General features: G+C 44.9%; 2 protein-coding genes across 3 annotated transcripts in view; one reads left to right on the top strand and one right to left on the bottom strand.

Annotated features, from left to right (window-relative positions):
* The first annotated feature begins 5,770 nt into the window (after nt 1-5,770).
* On the top strand, nt 5,771-11,339 carry Tsr2 (TSR2 ribosome maturation factor). 2 transcript variants are annotated; one of them, XM_090326518.1, is made up of 5 exons: nt 5,771-5,873; nt 6,031-6,121; nt 9,332-9,423; nt 10,334-10,504; nt 10,729-11,339. In XM_090326518.1, the coding sequence occupies exons 1-5, from the start codon at nt 5,790-5,792 to the stop codon at nt 10,861-10,863; spliced, it is 573 nt and encodes a 190-aa protein (XP_090182644.1). In that variant the 5' UTR covers nt 5,771-5,789; the 3' UTR covers nt 10,864-11,339. The 2 variants fall into 2 exon arrangements, with proteins under 2 accessions (XP_090182644.1, XP_090182645.1); XM_090326519.1 differs by having other exon boundaries at nt 10,334-10,512; nt 10,729-10,824.
* Nucleotides 11,340-11,804: 465 nt separating this feature from the next.
* Fgd1 (FYVE, RhoGEF and PH domain containing 1) overlaps nt 11,805-24,464 on the bottom strand; it is a 70,778-nt gene continuing 58,118 nt past the window's right edge. Inside the window, exons 13-18 of the mRNA XM_090326517.1 lie at nt 18,596-18,626; nt 18,014-18,115; nt 16,863-16,988; nt 16,516-16,677; nt 13,792-13,935; nt 11,805-12,802 (exon numbers count right to left, since the gene is read on the bottom strand). Of these exons, the coding sequence (XP_090182643.1) occupies nt 12,500-12,802; nt 13,792-13,935; nt 16,516-16,677; nt 16,863-16,988; nt 18,014-18,115; nt 18,596-18,626 (868 nt within the window). The 3' untranslated portion in view covers nt 11,805-12,499. The remainder of the gene's footprint in view (nt 12,803-13,791; nt 13,936-16,515; nt 16,678-16,862; nt 16,989-18,013; nt 18,116-18,595; nt 18,627-24,464) is intronic.

Raw genomic sequence — 24,464 nt, 5'->3', positions numbered from 1 at the left:
TTATCTCCATTAACCACCAAAAACCTGGACATGAAGGTATGGCTCAAGTGGTAGAGCACTAGAATTGAGCAAAAACAAAACAAAACAAAAACATCTCATGTACAGTGCTCAGATCCTATGTTCAAGTCCAAGGACTGGTACCAAAAAAAAAAAGAAAAGAAAAAAAGATTATCAGACTTTTCTGCTTGAGCTGGCTTCCAACAGGGATCCTCAGATCCTCGGACTCCAGAGTAGTTTGGATTTGGCTTGAGCCACCAGTGCCCAGCTTGAAATTCCATTTTTTCTTCTTCTTCCTCCTCTTCCTCCTCCTCCTCCTCCTCCTCCTCCTCCTCCTCCTTTCTCTTCTTCTTGCCAGTCCTGGGGCTTGAGCTCAGGGCCTGAGCACTGTCCTTGGGCTTTCTCAAGGCTAGGGCTAAGGCTCTATCACTTGAGCCACAGCACCACTTCTGGCTTTTTTCTGTGTATGTGATACTGAGGAATTGAATCTGGGTCTTCATGTGTGCTAGCCAAGCATTCTACCATTAGGTCAAACTCCTGGCCCAGAAATTCCATTTCTTGAGCACAAAAATTTAGTTTCCTCCTAGAAGATTCCAGATCTGAAGAACACATAAGGATTTCTTAACTCTTCTTGGAGAAAAATACTTTCCAACTTCACTCTCCCAAAGAAGATCAGAGTGAAGTACACAGTATGTAGCTATTAGTCACTCTGTTTTCATTCCTTATTATTTTAGTAACAAAACCACATTTTTTGTCTTTTCTTTTTTTTATTTTTATTTTTTTATTGTAATTAGTAAAAGGGTTACATGATATTTGCCAGATAGAAGGTGCATTAATTCACGTACATTGATACCCTTTCACATGTCTTGGTACCCATTCCCCCCCCCCCACCAAAACCACATTTTTTTTAAGATTTCCTTTTTTTGCCAAGTCCTGGGGCTTGAACTCAGGGCCTGAGCCCTGTCCTTGGGCTTTGTCAAGGCTACCGATCTAGCACTTGAGCCTCAGAACCATTTCTAGCTTTTCTATGTATGTGGTACCCAGGAATCAAACCTGAGTTTTGATGCATGCTAGGCAAGCATTCTACCACTAAACCAACCTCTAAGCTCTCTTTAAAACATTTCTTTTGGTGTAATTAGTTTGTGTCTCACAGTTGCTTTGCAGGAGCTCTACCACTTGAGCCATCTATATCTTTCCTCTTTCCGTTGCCTGGTTTTTGTTGGTCATGGGGTTGAACTTAAGGCCTGGGTGCTGTCCCTGAGATTCTGTGCTCAGGGCTAGTGCTCTACCACTTTGAGCCACAGTGCCACTTCTGGTTCTCTGGTGGTTAATTGGAAATAAGAATTTCACAGACTTTCCTGCCTGGGCTGGATTCGAAACACGAGCCTCAGATTTCAAGCTTCCTCCGTAGCTAAGTTTAAATGTGTAAGCCACTAGCAGCTGGCCTCAAACTGTTGTTGTTTTTTTCCAGTTCTGGGGCTTGAACTCAGGGCCTAGGAACAGTACTTGGATAGTTTTTGCTCAAGGCTAGTACACTGCCACTTGAGCCACAGTGCCACTTTCAGATTTTTCTTTGTATGTGGCACTGAGGAAGCAAATCCAGGTCTTCATGCACGCTAGGCAAGCACTCTACCACTAGGCCAAACTCCTGGCCCCTGAGATTTTTTTGTTCAAGACTAGCACTTTACCACTTGAGCCACAGTGACACGTCTCCCTTTTTCTGTTTATTTGGTACTGAGAAATCAAACCCAGGGCTTCACTATACCATTAAGCCACACTCCCAGCCCCAGTTGGTTTAAATGAGATCCTTTGTAATTATACACACACACACACACACACACGCACACGCACACAGATTTACAGGTATGAGCCACGACTCCTGGCTTCTTTTCCTTTTCTGCTTTTTTCAGTTTTCTTTGTTCTGTTTGATTTCTTTCTTTTTATTTTCTTTTCATTTTTTTGCCAGTCCTGGGGACTGAACTCACAGCCTGAACACTGTCCTTGTGCTTTCTCAAGGCTAGCACAATAACACCATTTACAGCTTTTTCTATGTATGTGGTACCAAGGAAGCGAACCCGGGTCTTCATGTATGCTAGGCAAACACTCTACCACTAGGCCAAACTCCCGGCCTATTCTTATGAATTTCTTAAAACACAGTCATTTTCTACAGCCCAGACTGGCCATGAACTCATAATCTTTCTATCTCCACCTCCTGAGTGCTGGAATTAAAGATGTGCCTCATCTCACTATCTCCATTTGGACTCTTTTGAATACATTCTAATTAGTTGGGAGTATGAAAATAAGCCTTTGAGGCTCTTGAAGAGTCTTATGTTCTTGAGGTACTCAGACTGTGAATGTTAATGATTATTGTCACACTTCATGTTTTCCCTCTTGCTTTTGTGCCCACAGTGGGGCTTGAACTCAGGGCCTCACATTCTCATTTTACATTTTTTTCCCTCAAGGCTAGCACTCTACCACTTCAGCCCCAGCTCTACTTCCAGGTTTTGGTAGTCATCTTGAGATAAGAGTCTCAAGAACTTTCTTGCCTAGTGTGTCTTTGAACCACAATCCTCAGATCTTAGTTTCCTGAGTAGTAAGGATTGTGGCTTGAGCCACTGGCCCCTGGTAGATACAGATTTACCATAGAACTAGTAAAGTGCCCCAGTTTTACAAAGGCTACTCCATGTTTCTGGTTGTCACATGTGGGCAATTTGAAGGAAGTCTAATTATGCTTTACTAATTAAATATCATTTAATAAGTGTTCCTGAGGGGCCAGGAGTTTGGGCTAGTGATAGAGTGCTTGCCTAGCATGCACAAAGACCCAGGTTAGATTCCTTGGTACCACATACATAGAAAAAAGCTGGAAGTGGTGCTGAGGCTCAAGTGGTAGAACTTTGGCTTTGAGAAAGTCTGAGGACAGTGCTCAGGCCCTGAGCTCAAGCCCAGGACTGGCATAAAACCCAATAATAATAAATAAAATAAATATTCCTGAAATTTATAGTTCAAATATAAAGGAAACTGAGTAGATACTTTCCCCAAATGTAATTACAATCTTAAAATTTACAAGCCTAATAATGATTTGTGAAATTGAAACATTTTCAGGCAACTGATAACAAAAAAAAATCGACCAACAAAATTGATATGCAATAAATGGATTTTCTATTTGCTCTATAAAATGTTCTCCTTTTTTTGCCAGACCTGGGGTTGAGCCCAGGGCCTGAGGACTTTCTTTGGGCTTTCTCAGGGCTAGAGCTCTACCACTTGAGCTACAGCACCACTTACGGCTTTTTCTATAATTGGAGTACCAAGGATTCAAACCAGGCTCTTTGTGCATGGCAAGCAAGCACTCTACCACTAAGCCAAACTCCTGGCCCCTAGAAAAAAAATTTTCTTAAGTAATTATTCTATATAATTGTCATATAAAGAGGATATGAAAGTGGTTTCAGCCTTAAAAAATGTAGGAAAAATATTGTCAGTGAGGGCTGGAAGGGAGCCTAGTGGTAGTATGCTAGCCCTGGGTTCAATTCCCCGAAACCACATACACAGTAAAAGCCGGAAGTGGTGATGTGGCTCAAGTGGTAGAGTGCTAGCCTTGAGAAGGACCAAGGACATGCTCAGGCCCCGAGTTTCAAGTCCCAGAACCGGCAAAAAAAAAAAAAAGAGTCTCACAGACTTTCTTGCCTGCCTGCCCTGCCTTTGAACTATCAGCCTCAGATCTCAGTTTCGTGAGTAGCTAGGATTTACAGGCATAAGTCCCTGGCACCCAGGTTTTCAAAATCTTAAAAGCACAAAACCATTGGCAGATGGATTACAGGCTCACGTCTGTAATCCTAGCTACTCAGGATGCTGAGATCTGAGGATTACAATTAAAACTAGTCTAGGAAGAAAAGTCCATGTAATTATCAAAAAGCCAGGTTGGGAAGTTAGTTCTACTATATAGATTTAACATGTGTACCTATAGCTTGAAATATATATATATATATATATATATATATATATATATATATATATATACATCCTTCCTTGATCTTGATTCCTGAGAATTAACTACACATAGCTTTTTATATTCTTTCCAGCTACATATGTATTTATAAAGAATAATTGCCATTATATGGAACTACTTAAAAATTTGGATTAAACAATAGCCTCTCTGATCCTAGGGAAGAAGTCAGGCTGGAGGTAGGACCCAAATGGTAAAGCACCAGCCTGTGAGCACAGAAGCCAAAAGAGCTCCATGTCCAGAGTTCAAGCCCCTTTACCCACAAAAGAAACAAAAGCCAAGCAGCAAACAAAAAGAGGTTTAGGGGCATTTGCCAGTTTTCAAAACTTTTTTCCTGGAATAGGGTTGCGTGCGGATCATGCCAGCCTTTGGAGGCTGAGGTAGGAAAGGTTAGCATTATTGGTTGACAAGGTCTAGTCCCAAGTTTCCAACCAATGCTGTGTAAGGAAAGTCATTCAACATGTTCTTCTGAAATCACTTTTGTTTACTTTTTTTTTCCAGTCCTGGGGCTTGAACTCAGGGCCTGGACACTGTCCTTGGACACTTTTTGCTCAAGGCTAATGCCCTGCCACTTGAGCCACAGCACCACTTCCGGCTTTTTCTGAGTACGTGGTAACAAGGGCTTTGTCCATACTAGGGGAGCAGTCTACCACTAGGCTATGTTCCTGGCCCCTAAAACCAGTTTTATTGAGATATTATTTACCTGCCACTAGTATACATGTTGAACAGGTAGTTTTTGGTTTTTATTTATTTTGAGACAAGGTTTCTCTATGTAGTCTGGGCTGGCCTGGAAGTCACTTGAGATCCTCCTGACCCAGATTCCAGGCATGTGTCACCACTACCTTTGGCTCTCCCTCCTCCCCATAGTGGGGTTTCAGTTCAAGACCTCACATTCACATGGCTTATTTGCTCCTGGGTAGTGCTCTACCACTTAAATTGTTCTTCTAGCTTCTCTGGATTTTAAAAGGAGAGTCTTTGACATGCTTACTTTGCTTTGGTCACCATAGCAAAATATAATAGACTGAGTGACTTAAACTAAAATATATTTTCTCATAGTTCTAGAGGCCAGAGGTTTGAAATGAAGGTATCTTCTGATTTTCTTATTTTATTTTTCCCCAGTCCTGGGCTTGAGCTGAGGGCCTGAACACTGTCCTTCTCAAAGCTAGAGCTCTACCACTTGAGCCTCAGCACCACTTCGGACTTTTTTCTATGTATGTGGTACCAAGGAGTTGAACCTGGGTCTTTTTGTATGCTAGGCAAGCACTCTACCACTAGGCCAAACTACTGGCCCTACTTCTGGCTTTTTGATGGTAATTTGCGATAATAGCCTGACAGACTTCCCCCCCTGGGCTAGCTTCCAACCTCTACGGAACCCCGGTCTTTGTGCATGCTAGGCAAGCACTCTACTACTAGGGCACACTCCCGGCCCCTAGGATGCGTTTTAAAGACACGGATTGCTTTACGTTGTGTTTCTTGAGTGTTATCTGTAGAATGTTCTTATGCATTAGCCATAGGGATTCAATAGTCATAGTTTCACGGTTCTTGCACCTCTCATTTCGTTTGATTTTGTTAGTGCGTGTGATTGTAGCGGTGCTCCCTACATCGCTGGTTTACCTCTGTCCCCGCCTCCCCATGGGGCCGCATTTGCTGGTGGACTTTTCTACTACTCTAGTCTTCCTGCCAGGTCAGCGGAAAAGCAAGGCTGGGTTTTCTGCCTCGGCGTTCGGCTAGTTTGGTCTGGGGCTAGTTGGGGCGGGAACGGGTTGTGGAGGAGTCACGTGAGGCAGATGCTATGATGGCGGGTGCTGGGGAAGAATCGCGAGCGCTCTACAGAGCTGGCGTCCGAGCCGCACTGGAGGCTTGGCCTGCTTTGCAGGTGAGCTAAACCATGGCGGGAGGAAAGATTGGATTCGGAGTCCCAAGAGCTGGTTGGGCGAGATGTGTGAGGCGTGGATGGGCAGACATGGGCGATTCCCAGATCGTCACAGGCTGGTTCCTGAGCTGATATGGTGGGATTCGGACTATGTTTTCAGATCGCGGTGGACAATGGCTTCGGGGGCGTGCACAGCCAGGAAAAGGCCGAGTGGCTTTGTGGTGCAGTGGAGGATTATTTCTTCCGCAATGGTGAGTGTGGGACGCGGCTGTCTCTCTGTCTGCGTGGCGGTGGGGATGGGAGAGGAGGAGCCCGGTCTCAGAGAGCCTGCGCATCTCTGCAGAGGTTGATGATGGATGACCAGTTCGTTACCTGACGGCTAGGGGAAACGAATGCTGGTTTGGCAGTCATGATCCCTGGTTCTCGTAGCTGACGAGACTGTTCTCCTAAATTATCATATTTCCCTCAACCCTGACGAGATTTTACCCTTCGGAGATTCAGTTTTCTGGGTCTTAAAATGGGTATGACAGTTTCGACGCCAGCTTTGTCCACTAGTGTTGTGAGTCATCGCATTTAAAAATTGTTGAGCCGAGGGCGGGGCGGGGGAGGGGTGTAGCTCCTCGGTAGAGCATTTTTCTACCGTGCTCAAGGCCTTGAGTTCGATCTCAGGAACACCCAACCTTCCCACAATTAGCAGCCAATATAGTGAAAAGCAGATGGAATTAATGCTATGTTATTCAATTCAGCTCACAACCAAAAGGCTTCAACGTGTCACCAATGTTAACTTTTATTTTTATATATAATAAGCCTGGTTTTGGTGGCTCATGCCACCAAATCCTAGCTACTCAGGAGATCTGAGGATCGTGGTTTGAAACCAGCTTGGGTAGAAAAACCTGGGAGACCATTTTGTCCAATAAAGTACTCAGAAAATGCCCCCTAAGTGGCACTGTGGCTCAAGTGCTAGAGCAGTAGCCTTAAGAAACAGAATCTCAGAGACAGCACCAAGGCCCTGAGTTCAAGCCCCTGGGCCAACACACACACACACACACACACACACACGTAAAATGATTGTTTAAAAAATCTGATATTGTGGTACCACATACATAGAAAAAGCCAGAAATGGTGCTGTGGCTCAAGTGGTAGAGCTCTAGCCTTGAGAAAGCCCAAGGGCAGTGCTCAGGCCCCAGGACTGCCATAAAAAGAATAAAGATTTGATATTGCCTGGTATTACTACATCTCAATCTGACCTTGTTACATTTGTGTGTGTATATTTAACGCTGGGGCTTAAACACAGAGGTTGTTGCTTGCATCCTACCACCTGAACCATATTACTAATTCATAGCCTAATCAGGCATTTCAAATTTTCATTAACTGTATATGGTTATCAGGATGTCAAAGATGGATACCAGAGGCCCTTTTAAGTGTTTTACTGGAACAAAGGACCACATTAGGGATGGATTAAATGCTGGTTTTTGTTTTTGCCAGTTCTGGGCCTTGATCTCAGGGCCTGAGAACTCTCATTGGGGCTTTCTCAAGGCTAGAACTCTACCACTTGAGCCATAGAACCACTTCTGGCTTTTTTCTATGTATGTGGTACCGAGGAATAGAACCTTCGTGGATACTATGCAAGCACTCTTAACACTAGCCCAAACTCCCAGCCCCTAAATGCTGTTTTCTTTAAACAGCATTTTTTAACAGTGTTTTGTTTTTGCTTTTTTTAAAAAAAAAAACAGTTCTCCATTTTCTTGTCTTGGATTTGATATCTAGCAGAGTCCTACCTCAAGAAAGTTTACTATCAAGTCAGGGATAAAAATAAATGGACATATCCAAAGTTAGATAAATGTTCTGATAAAAAGGAACACAGGGTTCTTGTGGCAACTTGAGCTGGAGGTGGCACCTTCTCAGAGACAGTAGTGATTGGACTCCTTCCTTCAGGTTGAAAAGAAGGTAACGTGAGTGGGTGGGGACAGGTAGGAATGTTACACTCCAGAGGTCTGTCATGATGAGGAGATAGTGTATAACTTTTGGAAGATGTCAAAAGGATCATTGTTGTAAGGCCATTTTTGTGGAGTGCAGAGAGAATGAGGCTGGGTTGTAGGGAGACTCTCTACTCCAAAGGGATATATATGAAAAGGCTTTCCAAGCTGTGTGTGTGTGTGTGTGTGTGTGTATGTATGTGTGTATGTGTGTATGTGTATATGTGTATACATGCGCGCACGTGCGCGTGCATGTGCGCACTGATCCTGGGCCTTGAATTCATGCCTTGGCCTCTATTGCTGAGAGGCTAAGATTGGAGGATTGAACTTTGCAGCCCGCTTAGAAGGAAAAGCATATAAGAGAGTCATCTCTGTCTAAGCAGCAAAAAGTGAGAAGTGGAGGTGTGGCTCAAGTGGTAGAGAGCCAGCTTTGAGCAAAAATAGCCAAGCAAAAGAGCACTGGAGGCCCCAAGTCAAATTTTCAGTACCTGTATGTGTGTTTAGGAGATGAGTCCCAGAACAGGGCAATGGCATTTATTATGGAAAAGAAGCTGGATTAGGGTATAGGATAGTGCTTGTCTAAAAGTAGGGAGAGAAAAAGAAGCAGATTTCTGGTATGAATTGTGGGGTGGATTAAGTACCTTTCATGAAATAGAGGATCCCTGGAGGATGAAAAGCAGGTTTGGAAGTTGGATATAGGGGTCTGAGTTCTTTGTCAAATACCTAGGCCTACAAGTACTCTTAAATTGGAGATAGATTTGGAGGATATTAATTGAATGGCAGAGACAAGCAAGTAGGTGCGTGAACTCTTTCAGAGAGAGCATATACAGGGAGGAGAGACTTTTTCTTGCCAGTCCTGGGCCTTGAACTCCCGGCCTAGACACTGTCCCTGAGCTTCTTTTGCCCAAGGCTAGCACTCTCCCACTTGAGCTACAGCACTTCTGGCATTTTCTGTTTATGGCATACTGAGGAATCAAACTTAGGGCTTTATGCCTAGGATGCATGTACTCTACCTCTAAGCCATATTCCCAGCCCTGGGAGGAGAGACTTTAACTGAGATAAGTAGATTGTGGGCCCAGAGAGCAAGGCTTGACCAGAATCACATGGTAGGAGGTTTGTGTCAAGGCTGTGAGAATTTCCTTATTGGAAGTACCACACGTGGCCTGTAGTCTCCTGTATGAGGTGAGCCAGAGTTCTGAAGGTTCTCTATACTTCAAACCTTCAGGCATTGTGTTGGGTGAGTCCTCATATAAGTCCTTTGAGGAGGTCATTCATTATTAGTCCCACTTTACAGGTGAGAAAATTGAGGCTCAGAGAGAGAGAGTGTGTTGAGGGTCACATAGAAGGGAAGTTGGATAAAAGAAAGCATTTTAGTTGATAAATGTAAATGTTCCATTTGGGCCTTTACTTATTAATCAGGTGCAGACCTACCAAAAAGGAAAATAGTAGGCAGGGTGATGAAGGGTCCTATACTTTCCTATGCAGCTGACTTGGAGCTGGATGAAGTGGAAGACTTTCTTGGAGAGCTAATGACCAATGAGTTTGATACAGTCGTGGAGGATGGGAGTCTGCCCCAGGTGAGCTGATTTTGGTCATAGCTGCCACCTCCCAACTGTTTGCTTTGCTTCTAGAATCTCGGCTGAAACCATTCTGTGCTTGAGTCATATACCAGGCCATTCTAAGATTTCCTTTTGCCTAAAGGAAAAAGTAGTCTTCCAGGCCTTTCCAAATCTTCCATTTCTCCATATATTATTCCTAGCCAGATCTGTTCCTCATCCCCATCCCAAGAGCAGGCTGAGCCAGGTCGATTCCCCTCCTATTCCAGTTAGCATTACATATCCTGATGAGATTGTCTTCCCATAAAAAACTTCATGTTGCATATTTGTAATCTTAGCTACTCAATACACTGAAGTCTGAGGGCTGAGGTTTGAAACCAGCCAGGGCAGTAAAGTCTGCAGAGCTCTTTTTTTGCCTAGGGCCTGGGCACTGTCCCTGAGCTTCTTTTACTCAAGGCTAGCACTCTACCACTTGAGCCACAGAGCAAGTTCCAGCTTTTTCTGTTTATGCGGTACTGAGGAATGGAACCTAGGCCTTCATGCATGCTAGGCAAGCACTCTACCAGTAAACCAAATTCCTAGCCTCTCTCTGCAAGACTCTTACCTATAACTAACTATCAAAAAAAAGCTGGCAGTGAAACTGTGGCCCTGAACACAAAAAGCTCAGGGACAGACAGCACCTAGACTCTGCGTTCAAATCCCAGGACGAGCATACACAACAAAATCAAGCTCATGTCTTTTGTTTCTTTTCTGCTAGGATAGCCTTACTCACAGCTTCACCTGAGCCTTTTAGATGTGGCTGTCTCACTGGTGGACTTCTTAGAGAAGGAAAATCCCAGGCACCCCACTCCCTCCGCCCCCACACCTCTGAGCTGGCTGTATAGTAAGATATACGCTGGAAAATCAAACTGGCTGAATGTTTTCTTGGCAGGTGAGCCAACAGCTGCAAACCATGTTCCATCACTTCCAGAGAGGTGATGGGGCTGCACTGAAGGAGATGACCTCTCATATCACTCAAAAGAAGCGCAAAGTCACAGCCACTGCACTTAAGACTGCCAAACAGGCCGATGAAGCTGAAGCAGACACTGTGGAAGAAATGGAGGTGAAGAGGTACCCCTTGGGTGGTGAGGGTACAACATGCTTTCTGTTTTGTTCATGAGCAGGTAGAGTCACAAGGAATTGCTGACAGTGGTTTAGTGGTGGTGATGGTGATGGTATTCTCCAGAGAGGGAAAGGCCACCCAGCCAAATCCTGGCAAAGTTGGGTGAGCCTAAGTCTCCAATGGTTAACGATGCCATTTAGCACTCTCTCCTATTTTTCCTCCAGGTCACAGCTGTGAATAATGGGGATACTACTGATAGGGTGTGTCCCCAGCCTGAGTCCTCTGATTCGAATTTCCAGACTATTAAGGAAGAGGATATAGTGGAAGATGGCTGGACCATTGTGCGGAGAAAGAAATGAGTCCATCAGGAGACGGATTTTGAGTCTTTGTTTCTTAGATGTCTGGAGATTTCTGTAGGGTGTTGTTGTTGTTATTGTTGTTTTTTGGAGGTCTGTAGACCTCTAGAGTGTTTGTTTACCCTGTCCCCACCCTCTTCCCTGATCCCCTGTCCAGCTCCTTCCAGGGGAAAAAAAAGCCCTAGAGTCCTTGGTTGAGAGGGTGATGGGACCTTGTTTACCATACCCCTCAAGCCTTAAGGTACCAAATGAATGATTAGGCTGGCTTTTCCAGCACAGTGCCTCTTGGGTGTAGCCAGTGTGAAGAGGATAGAGGGGGGCAGTGTGGGTGTGGCTGAAGAAGGGGTTAGACTCTGGTGGACAGTAGGCAAATGAATGTGGAGAGGACCAGCACTCAAGTTTTAAGGGGCTGGCTGGTTCAGTAATGGCCAGATGGACATGCAGACCAAAGAAAGAGAGAGAGAAAGAGAGAGAGAGAGAGAGAGAGAGAAGAGAGAGAGAGAAGAGAGAGAGAGAGGAGACAGAGACAGAGAGAGATGTAAAGGAAAAAGAGCTTGTTGGTGCCTCTCCCCTGTCACCCTAAACTCCCCACAGAGTAACTCCTCCCCACACCCAAACTGGAGAGCTCTCAGAAATTGCCCTGCTACCTTCTTACATTCATTCCAGCCTTCCTACAGAGTTCTCTCAAAAATTCTAAGCCTGGCTAAGCGGTGAGGTTGGGAGAGTTGGGGTGTTCCCTCTCTCTTTCAACCTCTTCTATCACTTTTCTCCCATCCCTGGGATGAAGCTTCAGAAGTTAAAATGAATAGCTTCATTGTTTAATCTGTGGGTTGACCTGTGTAAGCCATGGAATCAGGCAGGCTTCTGGGAGCTGAGCTTCAGAGTTCAGCCACCAGTGAGAGGCTTCTGGGCTAACCTTTGGAGCCTGGCTACTTTGAACAGACAGACAGACAGACAGATGAATGGACTATCACAGTGCTCTGAAAGTTACTGTAAGCCTGAAATAAACTGTATTTTTCTTTAAAAACAAAACAAAGAGTATCCTTGTCCTCCCCCCACCCCTGTTCCCTTGTCCTTCCCGGTGGCCCTGCCATGGGTCTGGACGATAAAATACTGGGTAGCCTTGGGGCTGGGAAGCTATAAGCTGTGGAAGAGGCAGGAGAGGTCTAGTCACCACCCCACGTGAAGTCAAACACATGAACACACTGGTTGAAGAGTTCAGGGTAGGTTGGGCCCCAGGGTTTGTGGCAGAGCTGGCACTTGAATTTATGTTTCCTGCCTCTGGTGCTTTTTTGGGGGGGGGGAACAAAGAGGGGGTTGGATGGAGGCAGGATCTTTGGGGTGTTTGGGATGGGGAATATAATCGAATTCAGGTGGGTTTAGCAATAGCTTCCAACCTCCCTGCGGATAGGGATTTAAAAAGAAAATTAATATCATGGTAGGAATATTTGTTTTTAAAAGCCCACATTTTGTGAAAAGATGATTTTAAAAAACCCAAGACCCAGCATTCGGGATTGAAAGTGCCCGTAATGGGAGTTCAAGTATTGACTGAGCTGGGAGGGGAGGGGGCTAGAGTCCCCAGTTGGACATGGGCAGCTAGAGTGTGGGGTGGGGGTCTCCCAATCCCCCCCCAAACCCTCTAGGTCTTGTCTCGGGTCTGGGGGGCTTCAGGGGACTCAGAAGTGGATCCTGATGCTGCTGCTGGTGACTCCATCTCCCTGTCCTCAGACAGTGTGGGCCCTGGGCAGAATGTATCCCCACGGCCTGCCCGGCCCAGCACAGCCATCCAGCGCCGTTGAAGCTCCTCTGTCTCGGGACTGAAGTACCAGCTTAGGTGGCTCTGGGTGATCTTGAAGACGTGCCTTCTGTCAGGCCGCTCGCCTGCCTCAGGAGGCCCTACCTCAAAGCCAATGAGGGGCAAGCTGCGCTGGGCTTTCACATCCTGGGAAGGAAGGACAGAGCTAGGGTCACCTTGAGGGCTAGATCTTCCCCTCTATTGACTTGGCATCTATTCCTTTCTTTCTTCCCTTGCTCAAGAACCTTCCTTGGCTTCATTGTAATCAATATGAAAATGGGACTTGGTTCAACTACCCATCTCCTCCCACACCCCAAACCAGCTGGGCTAGTCTTTTTTTTTTCTTTTTGTTCCTTGTGCTGTTTGAACTCTGGGCCTGGGCACTGTCCTGAGCTCTTCAGCTCAAGATTAGCTGCACTTTGAGTCACAGCGCCACTTCTAGTTTCCTGGTGGTTAACTGGAGATCAGAGTCTCAAGGACTTTCGTGCCCAGGCTGCTTTGGAACTGTGATCCTCAGATGTCAGCCTCCTGAGTAACTAGGATTATAGGTGTGAGCCACAGGTGCCAGCCTGGGGGCTAGTCTCTTTTAAGTAGAATGGTGTCAGGCTTTGACTTCCTCCACGCCTACGTGTATACTCATCCTTACTCCAAATGAGACCCAGGACTGCCTGTTCCACTCCAGTTTTCTCCACCAAGCCAGGCTCCCCATCTCACCTACTTGTCTTCCATGCTTTGGCCCACAATCACAGCCAGACCTTATGACTGACCCAAGGGTGGGCTTCCCCTTCCAAATGGGCTTTACCCCATTTCCCAAGGCTAGCGAAGATGAGCCAGGCAAGGTAGATCACACCTGTAATCCTAGCTACTCAGGAGGCTGAGATCTGAGGATCACAGTTCAAAGTCAGGCCGCCGCTAAAGACTGTGAGACTTTATCACCAGTTAATCACTAGAAAAGGGGAAGTGGCACTGTGGCTCAAGGGGTAGGGCAGTAGCCTTGAGCTGAAGAGCTCAGGGACACAAGGACGTACCCAGGCCAGAGTTCAAGCCCTACAATCAACCAAAACAAAAAAAAGGTGAAAACCAGAGGGAAGAAAGGGTAGCAGTCTGAAAAGACTTGAAAGGAGGAGGATGCACACCTGAGGGGCTCCATAGATGTACAGCACCAAGGGTTCATTCTCAGGGACCACAAACCATGCCTTATGCCATCCTTTCCCGCCCTTCTCCATGTAGTGCAGGAAGCTGCAGATGACGCTGTTCTCAGCGGCCACAGAGGCCTGTTTCTGGGATCCAAGAGACATGGGTGAAGTCAGTGGTATCAGATGGCCTAGCCTGACTCCCTTCTAGTTGAAGTAGCTCTCCCTCCCCCAGTACATGACTTGCTATTTCCATGTCTCAAATGGAGACTGTGACACTCAGGTGATAGAAGTTTTCACTGTTGGCTCCTATTGAGTCAGAATTGAGATTCAAAGCTATACTTGTCTGTCTGACTTAGGCTATGGCTGTTGCATGTAAGAGCCAAAGAGGGAACCTGGGGCCTGGAGTTTAGCCTAGTGGTAGAGTGCTTGCCTAACATGCACGAAGACCCAGGTTCAATTCCTCGGTACCACATACACACAAAAAAGCCAGAAGTGGTGCTGAGGCTCAAGTGGTAGAGCTCTAGCCTTGAGAAAGTCCAAGGACAGTGCTTGGGCCCTGAGTTCAAGCCCCAGGACTGGGGAAAAAAAGAGAGAAGTAACCTGGGTATCAGTCGCTCACTCCCTAATCCTTGTTAATCAGGAGGCTGAGATCTGAGGATCACAGTTCGAAATTAGCCTGGGAAGGAAAGTTCATCAGACTTATTTCCATCAATTAACCACCAAAAGGAAAGCCAAAAGGAGAGGTGTGACTCAAGTATTAGAGTACCAGCCTGGAGTGAAAAAGCTAAGGGACAGCAACAAAGTCCTGAGTTCAAGCCCCAGAACTGGTATACACACACACACAGCCAGAGAAAGGCTATTCACATGCCAGCAAGGGCATCTAAAGGCAGTCAGGTACTCTGGTCAATTTATTCAAGCAGTTCACACATTCAATACCTCACCTTTTACATCTTTCATTATACATCTATCACTCAGCAAGGGGCAATCTAGCACTGTGGTTGAGGGGGTGGATGAGTAGGTGGTAGGTAGGTAATGCAAGTTGGCTCATACTCCCAGCTCTGGATGAAAATGTATGGACTTGGAAGGAAAACACAGAGGGCTCTTGTGAGGCTTAAATGAGCTAACATAAGCAAAGCGTTATTGGCACAGACACATAAGCTGTCTCTAAGTGTTACATGGCTTGATTTTCTTAAAAGAAAAACAAACTCCCCAAATATGTTCAGGAGCCTAGAAAGATAGGACAAGTGTTAATTTCTGAGAAGAAGAAATATAGTGCTTTATTTCTCCTGATCCTAGTTTGTAGTAAGAAAGGGCAATTTGTTAATTAAAAAAAAAACAACCTTGAGTTGTGTCTATAAATCCCAGCAACTCAGGAGGCTGGATGACTGAGGTCAGCCTAAGTAACACAGAAAAACCCCATTTCAAAAGACAAAAACGGGGCCGGGAGTTTGGCCTAGTGGTAGAGTGCTTGCCTAGCATGCACGAATACCCGGGTTCGATTCCTCAGTGCCACATACATAGAAAAAAGCCGGAAGTGGTGCTGAGGCTTAAGTGGTAGAGTGCTAGCCTTGAGAAAGCCCAAGGACAGTGCTCAGGCCCTGAACCCAAGCCCAAGACTGGCAAAAAAAAGACAAAAATGGCTGGGCACTGGTGGCTCCTGCCTGTAATGTTAGCTACTCAAGAGACCTGGATCTGAGGATCACAGTTTGGAGCCAGCCCAGGCAGGAAAATCTGTGGGACCCTTACCTCTAATTTAATCATCAAAATAGAAGTAGAGGTGTAGTGCAAGTGGTAGAGCACTAACTTTAAGCTAAAAAGCTCAAGCCTTGGAGTCAGGAGTTTGGCCTAGTGAGAGAGTACTTGCCTAGCATGCATGAAGACTAGGTTTGATTCCTCAGTACATATATAGAAAAAGCTGGAAGTGGTGCTGTGGCTCAAGTGGTAGAGCTCTAGCCTTGAGAAAGCCCTAAGTTCAAGCCACAGGACTGGCAAAAAAAAGCTCAAGCTTCATTAACTGACACAAACACACAAACAAAAACAACCACTTATTAACTGTGCACTTGGTCAAATAACGTCTCTCTGCAGTAGTTTCCTCATTTGTAAACTAGGGATAAGAGCATGGGTAGATTACTTGCTATAAGGGTCAAATGTGTAAAGCAGGGCTGGGAGTTTGGCCTAGTGGACAAGTGCTTACCTAGCATGCATGAAGCCCTGGGTTCAATTCCTAGGTACCATATATACAGAAAAAGCTGGAAGTGGCTCAGGTGGCAGAGTACTATCCTCTAAACAGTGCCCAGGCCCTAAGTTCAAGCCTCAGGACTAGCAAAAATATCTATAAAACATTTTAATAAAATGACTGCCTTGGATTTACTCCCTTTTTGGCCAATCCTGGGGCTTAATCTCTGGGCCTGGGTGCTGTCCCTGGGCTTTTATGCTCATGGCTAGAGCACTACCACTTGAGCCAGAACTCCACTTCTGGCCTTTTGTGGTTCATTGGAGATAAGAGTCTTACAAACTTTTCTGCCTGGCCTGACTGTGAACTGCAATCCTCAATCCCAGCATCCTGAGTAGCTAGGATTATAGGTCCAATCCACCATCGTCCGCCTGGATTAACTCTTATACTACTTTTGCCCTGGGCTACTTTATCAGCCAGTGCACATAACACCTACATTTCAGAGAGCCTAGGTCTCCTCAAATCGTAGGGGTCAGAGGCTTGGCTCTTACCTCAAGGATAGACCTCCTGCGCTGGGGTGTATGTTGGTTGCAGGCTGGACTGCTCCCAGGCACCCCATGCAAGGCCACATAGCAGTCAGTACACACACGATTGGAGCGGTTGTTATCATAGATGAGGCGGGCCCGGAACTCGGAACACTTCCCACAAACCACCTGGGGTGGCAAGTGGACAAAAGCAGCTTGATTCTAGCAGGCCTTCCCCTTTAGTGTAGCAAGTACCACATGTGCAGATTTGCAGGCTCTCCCTTTCCCCCCTCCCCTCCCTTCCCCCACCTGCTGTTGAAGGGTATCCATTTCAGAAGGGGGTTTGGGGGCTTCCCCTGTCTCCTAACACTCACATGCCCACAGGCCTTGCAGTGGTGTCTGCGTTTGGTGATGGAGTTGAAAGGCTCCTGGCAGCGCATGCACATGGTGACTTCCTTTTCCCGGATGGGCGTGGGTGCCCTCTTCCCAAGGTCCACATTCTAGGAGAACGGCCAGAATCCAGGTCAGAGACAGCTTCTCCTCTGCTCAGTCCAACCAACCCTTGTTCATTTCCCAAGACTTAGGGGGATGGGGGGAGGGGGTGCAGCAAAGACATTGAGAACACCTAACCCCTTTTTTGGGGGGCTTCAACTCAGGGCCTCGGCACTGTCCTTGAGCTTCTTTTGCTCAAGGCTAGCGCTCTATTTCACTTCCAAGTATTTTTTGAGGGTGGGGGTAGTTAATTGGAGACAAGAGTCTCCAGGATTGTTCTTGCCTGGGTTGCCTTCAAACTGTGATCCCAAGATCTCAGCCTCCTAAATAGCAAGGATTACCTGTAGCTTTGAGCCTAGCTTGGCTCCTCCTGCCTCACTGTGCCACCCGAGGTAGGTCACTTTTACTCTCTAGGCCTGTTCCCTCAATGATTTCTCTGCAGTCCTACAAACAAAAGACTGCTCCTGGGGCTGAGAGTATGACCTAGTGGTAGAGTGCTTGCCTAACATGCACAAAGTCCTAGGTTCAGTTCCTTGGTATCACATACATAGGAAAAGCTGGAAGTAGCGCTGTGTCTCGAGATGTAGAATGCTAGCCTTGAGAAAGCTCAAGTACAGTGCCAGGCCCTGAGTTCAAGCACCAGAAAAGGCAAAAATAAAATAAAAAAGAGTAGCTGGGCACGGTGGCCCACACCTATAGTCTTAGCTATTTAGGAGGCTGAGATCTGAGGATTGCAGTTCAAAGCCAGCCCAGGCACTAAAGTCTGTGAGACTCATATCTCCAATTAACCACTAGAAAACCAGAAGTGGAGGTATAGCTCCAGAGGTAGGGTGGTAGCCTTAAGCTGAGGAGCTCAGGGACAGTGCCCAGGCCCAGAGTTCAAGTCCCACGAAAAAAAAAAGACTGTTCCTTTGAGTCCATTCATTGTCAATCTAATCTCTACTTCCTTAGAATGAGAGATCATGTTTCAAGGTGGGAATTCAGAGGCTGGAAAGGGTTTTCCAGTGCTGAGGGTGATGGGGGGGACCCTTACTGGTGAGTTGGGTGGGGTGTCTTCATCTTCCCTGTTTGTCGAGTTCAACAGTTTGAAGGTCTCCAGGGTCTGTTCATGCTTTAAGAGAGTGGAGTTGATGGCCTACCAGGGAGGGGTAAGAAATGAGAGGTCAGAGCACTGGACAAGCCACATATCCCCACCCTCACTTCACCTTCCTATGCCTTAGTCTGGAGGAAGGAAAATTTAAGTTCTAGGCTCAGCTGTGCCCATGCCAGACACATAATCTTGAGCAAACCCCTCCCCTACTGCAGGTAATTAGAAAAATGAGAGGGAAAAGTGGGGGATGGGGGAGGGTCTGATAGTGGAAAAACCTTAGCCGGCTTTCTTAGCCTCTGCCTGTGTTAAGGATTCACAAGTCTTGACTCACTCGGAGGAACCAACATCCTGAATTTGTGAGTTTCTGTTTTGCCACTGGACTTCAGTTTGCTTAGCTATAAAATGGGAATGGCAGAGTTCGTTGGAAGGCAGGTTAGACAGGAGTTTTGGGGAGAAGAATCCGTGTCCCCTGAGACCTGTTAATACTCTTTCAGCCCCCTCCCACCAAGCCTTCTTGGATGTTACCTGGACCCAATCTTTCTTCTCCTCCTCAGTCCTTGTGGGGAAGAAAGAAAAATGCTGAGTTAGGTAGATCAATTGCAAAACAAACAAACAAACAAAAAACAACAATTGGAAACCAGGCACTAGTGGCTCACATCTATAATCCTAGCTACTTAGGAAGTTGAGATCTAAAGATCATAGTTTAAAGCCAGCCTAAGCAGAAAAGTGTGGGAGACCCTTACCTATAATTAACCGCCAAAATGTCAGAAGTAGAACTGTAGGGGTAGGGCATGCGCCTTGAGCTTTTAAAAGCTAAGGGACAAGTTGGGCTCCAATGGCTTACGCCTGTAATACTAGGTACTCAGGAGGCTGAGATCTGAGGATCAAGGTTCAAAGCCAGCCTGGGCACTAAAGTCCATGAGACCTTTATCTCCAGTTCAGCACCCCCTCCAAAAAAAGTTGTAAGTAGAGTTATGTATGGCTCAAATGGTAGAGGATTACTAGCCTTGAGCCAAAAAACTCAAGGGCAATTCCTAGGCCCCGAATTCAAACAACAGGACTTGCGTGTGCCTGCACACTCCCCTACCCCCACAGAATGGCAAAGATAACTATTATTTTGGGGTTCATTCTGAGCATCACTGAGATAACGTATAAAGGACCAAGCAGAATGTCTGTTACACTAGGTGCTCAATCACTGTGACTTCCTCCGTTATGTGTGTGTGTGTGTGTGTGTTCCAGTACTGGGACTTAACCTCAAGGGGCCTTGTTCTCTTCTCTTAGCATTGTCCCTCACGGTCCTTCCTCTTTGGTTTTCCTGCCTCCCCAAGGCCTGGGCCTCCGTGAGACCTCCTCCAACAACTCACTCTGTCTTCTATTTCCTTCCACATTCATACTCCAGGCATCAAAAGCATTTTTTCCTAGTTGACTGTGATGTAATCCCAGCTACCATGGAGGCAGAGACAGGAGCAAAATTAGTAACACTCAGTGTCAAAAGCAAACAGAATAATGGACTATTAAGTGGTATAGCTCTTGTCTAGTAAGCACAAAGCAAGGGATTCATCATGTATATTCATCTTGAACTCAGGTGCTATCCTTGAGATTTTGTGCTCAAGTCTACTGCTCTACCACTTGAGTAACAACTCCACTTCTGGCTTTTTGGTAGTTAACTGGAGATAAATATCTCCCATATTACCCAGGATGGCTTCAAATTGCAGTCCTCAGATCTTGGCATCCCGAGGAATTAGAATTACATGTATGAGCAACCAGTAACTGGCAAAATGTATTTTTAACAAGATTTCATTTTAATGCTCTTACATAGCTAAGAGCAGTTATAGATGAAAGTAATATTAGAGTTTACTAACTTATCAGATAGTATTTTTGGTATTTGACATTCTGCTGAAATGTCCTTTCCTTAATTAATATTAAATTAAAATGTAGTTACAACCTATAGACATAGCAATGTTTAATTTTTAAAATATTTTTTCTCTGTTCTTATTTTAAATTTGATGACTTCTGTTGAAAATGTCAATACAGATTTACATTCTACTTTACCTGATTTCTGAAATTTAAATATTGAGACTTGTTTCAGGTATTAGAAAAATGTATTTTTCTAACATGAAAATCTGATTATATCCTTAAAACCACTTCATGAAAAAGTAGAGATGTGGTGCTGGGAGTTTGGCCTAGTGGTAGAGTGCTTGCCTAGAATGCACAAAGACCCGGATTCAATTCATCTGTATCACATACACAGAAAAAGCTGGAAGTGGTGCTATGTCTCAAGTGGTAGAGTGCTAACCTTGAGAAAACCCAAGGACAGTGCCCTGAGTTCAAGCCCCACAACTGAAAAAAAGAAGAAAAAAGGGAAAGCAAAAGTAAGTATATGGCTCAGTATTTAGCTTTAAGAATGATTATTACAGGGATTGGTGGCTGACGCCTGTAATCCAGAGGCTGAGATTTGAGGGTCATGGTTTGATGCCAGCCAGGGCAGAAAATTCTTTGACACTCTGATCTCCAATTAAGCACCAAAAAATGCTGGATGTTTAGCTGTGACTCAAGTAGATGAGCACTAGCCTTGATTACAAAAGTTCAGGCCCTGAGTTCAAGGCCCATGATCAGCACCAAAAAAAAGAAAGAAAGAAAAGAAAAACAAGAAAAGAAAGAATGAAAAGAAAATATAAAATATAGCTAGCATATTTTTGTTAAAAATATGTGACATAGTGGCCTGGGAGTTTGGCCTAGTGGGTAGAGTGCTTGCCTAGCATGCATAAAGACTCGGGTTTAATTCCTCAGTACCACATACATAGAAAAAAGCCGGAAATGGTGCTGAGGCTCAAGTGGTAGAGCTCTAACCTTGAGAAAGTCCAAGGACAGTGCTCAGGCCCTGAGGAAAAGCCCAAGACTGGGGAAAAATATGTGACATAATTTCCTACATTATATAAATTTAATAATTAAAAATTTACCCAAATAAAGGGGGTTGCTTAAAAAAGTAATGAAGTAAAACTAATGATTTACATGCCAGACTCTTGAGAACTATGTGTAGTGATATTTGCACTATACATCACTGGATTGGTGAAAGGCTAAAAGGAGAGATATATGATAATTAAATATTGCATAGTAATAACAAATACTATCTAAATGATGAGTCTGAGTGTTCACTGTAATTCTTTCTCATTTTCTGTATTTTGAAAACTTTCACAATGAAATGTGGTAAGAAAAGTTGGGAAGGGGTTCTGAGAAACACATTAGCACAAGTTATTTCTGAGTGGCAGGGTTGATTGTATTGTTTTTAAAAATTATTTCATGGCCGGGAGTTTGGCCTAGTGGTAGAGTGCTTGCCTAGCATGCACAAAGACCCGGGTTCAATTCCTTGGTACCACATACATAGAAAAAAAGCTGGAATGGTGCTGAGGCTCTAGCCTTGAGAAAGCCCAAGGACAGTGCTCAGGCCCTGAGCTCAAGTGCAGGACTGGCAAAAAAAAATTATGACCAGGTGCTGGTGACTCAAAAGCTACTACAATCTAGCTGTAATCTAAGTCTGAACTCTGAGCTATTCAGGAGGCTGAGATCTGAGGATCATAATTTGAAGCCAACTTGGACAGAAAAGTATGTAAACTCTTATGTCCAAATAATCAGCAAAAAACCAGAAAGTAGAACTGTGGCTTACGTGGTAGAGTGCCAGTCTTGATGAAAAAGCTAAGGGCATGTGAGGTCCTGGGTATAAGCCCCAGTACTGGTGCATGCACAAACACACAAATATTTTTACCTTTGCTGGGTGGTACTGGATTTGAACACAGGAATTTGTGTTTGCTAGGCAAGTAATTTAGCCCCCAAATTTATTTCCTATTAATCTATGTGTATATATATATATATATATATATATATATATATGTTTTGGAAAACAATTGGTTATGATTTATATTTTAATTTCCCTCCTTCCTTCCTTCCTTCCTTCCTTCCTTCCTTCCTTCCTTCCTTCCTTCCTTCCTCTCCTTCCCTCCCTCTCTCCCCCCTCTCTTTATTCAGTACTGGGGTGTGAACTCAGGACATCACACTTGCTAGGCAGGCACTTTACCACATAAGCAATACCTCCAGCCTACTAACTTTTAGTTGGGCTTTCTATTTTTAAAAATGTTTAAATTAAGACAGGAACCCGTGACTCATGCCTCTAGTCCTAGCTACTCCAGAGGCTAAGATCTAAGGATCACGGGTTGAAGCCAGACCAGACAGGAAAATCTGAGTCTCTTATCTTCAATAAACTACTCAGAAAAAGCCAGAATCGATGCTGTGGCTCAAACGGTAGAGCACTACCCTTAAGCACAAAGAGGCTCAGAATTTTAATTAGCATACATTAGTTGCACAATGGCGGTTTCACTGTAATATTTCCACACTTTTTTTTTACAATATATCCCAGTTAAAATTACTCCTTTTATCACGCTCCCTTCTTAAAACAATTTCAACAGGCTTTATTACGTTCATACAAGCAAATAAAGTATTTTGACCATATGCACACTCACTCACCCTCTTCATTAGCTATCCCCACTCCTGTTAGTACACATTCTCCCAGTAGATCCTGTTTTACTTATTTATTCTTCCTACTGTGTATTAATTGAAGTAAGGGGTTGCACCATAGTATTTCAGATATTCATATAATCTGTTCAGAATTACTCTCTCCATTGCTTTCTCTTTCCTTACCTGATCCACAGCTTTTCATTGGTATCTACATCACAGCTGCAAAGTATTTCAAAATTATTCATCCTCCATCTTTCTTTTTTGTTGTCAGTCTCTTGGGAGGCAGAGGGCCGGTAGCTAACACCTGTAATCCTAGCTACTCAGGAGGCTGAGATCTGAGGATCATGGTTCGAAGACAGCCCAGGCATGAAAGTCCATGAGACTCTTACCTTGAATTAACCATCAGAAAATATGAAGTGGTGCTGTGACTCAAAGTGATAGAGTGCTAGCCTTGAGTGAAAAACATCAAGACAGTCTCCAGGCCCTGAGTTCAAGCCTCACAACTAACACAAAGAGAGGGGGGCAGGGCTTGGACTTTCCTGGCCTGGCTGGCTTTGAACTTCAATTCTCAGATCTCAGCCTCCTGGGTAGCTAAGATTACAGCTATGAGCCACATGCCTGGCCACTCTTCATCATTCTTTTTCCCTCTCCCCCCCTGTCTCATTTTCCACACCACTACCTAGTCTCATATTTAAAATCCTTTAACCAATATTTAAAAACTTTGTTTTTGCCAGTCCTGGGGCTTGAACTCAGGACCTGGGCACTGTTCTTGGGCTTTCTCAAGGTTACCACTCTACCATTTGAGCTATAGCACTACTTCTAGCTTTTTCTGTGTATGTGGTATGGAGGAATTGAACACAGGGTTTTGTACATGCTAGGCAATCTTTACCTCTAGGCCAGGCTCCCAGCCCCAAATATATTTTTTCATAGTTTTTTTGCCAGTCTTGGGGCTTAAACTAGGGGCCTGAGCACTGTCCTTGGGCTTTCTCAAGGCTAGAGCTCTACTACTTGAGCCACAGCACCACTTCAGACTTTTTCTATGCATGTGATGTTGAGGAATCAAATCCAGGTCTTTGTGCATTCTAGGTAAGCACTCTACCACTAAGCCAAACTCCCAGCCCCACTACTTTTTAAATTGCTTGTGGAGCATGAACTCAGGACCTGCGTGGTGTCCATGAGCTTCCTTGTCTCAAGGTTAATGCTGTACCACTTGAGCCACAATACCACTTCCGGTTTTTGAGTGGTTAATTGGAGATAAACACTTCATAGGGACTTTTTGGCCTGGATGGGCTTCAAACCTTGATCCTCAGATCTCAACCTCCTGAGTAGTTAGGATTACAGGTGTGATCCACTGGTACCTGGCTGACCAGTATTTCATATATGTATTTCTGTGCCCATATTGGGGCTTGAACTCAGGACCTTGTAATCCAATTGGTGTTTTCACTCAAGGCTGACATTCTACCACTTGAGCTATACCTCAACTTCCTGTAATTTACTTTAAGATTATTCAGCAAAGGACATATATGGAAGGCCAGTTGTGATGTCATATGCCTATAGTTCCACTTTCTTGGGAGGCTGAAACAAGAAGCCCAGGATGATTCAAGGCCAGCCTAGGAAAAAGATCCCAACAAAAAGGAAAGCTGGAAAAAAAATAAATCTGATAAAATGCTTGTAGCTGACATTCTCTTTTGCATGATACTTGAAGCAGAACCCAGGGCCTTGAGCTATAACCCCCAGACCCAATTATTGACTTTAAATAATTGGCTCTGGGCCCTGGTTCACACATTAAAATTACCTGAGGACTCTACCCTCCACCTTGGTTGATCATGGGGGCTTGAACTCTGGGCCTGGGTGTCTGTCCCTGAGATCTTCAGCTCAAGGTTCA

Source organism: Megascapheus bottae, chromosome X (genome assembly GCF_031878675.1).
Source record: "Megascapheus bottae isolate mThoBot1 chromosome X, mThoBot2.hap1, whole genome shotgun sequence".
In the NCBI taxonomy this organism is placed as follows: Eukaryota; Metazoa; Chordata; class Mammalia; order Rodentia; family Geomyidae; genus Megascapheus; species Megascapheus bottae.
This window is presented reverse-complemented; position numbering and strand designations above follow the sequence as displayed.

Coding starts and splice junctions, on each gene's coding strand:
- Tsr2 (XM_090326518.1), top strand. CDS start 5,790: ATGATGGCGGGTGCTGGGGAAGAATCGCGAGCGCTCTACAGAGCTGGC. Junction 9,424..10,333: donor AGGATGGGAGTCTGCCCCAG/GTGAGCTGATTT, acceptor TTTTCTTGGCAG/GTGAGCCAACAGCTGCAAAC. Junction 10,505..10,728: donor ACACTGTGGAAGAAATGGAG/GTGAAGAGGTAC, acceptor TTTTTCCTCCAG/GTCACAGCTGTGAATAATGG.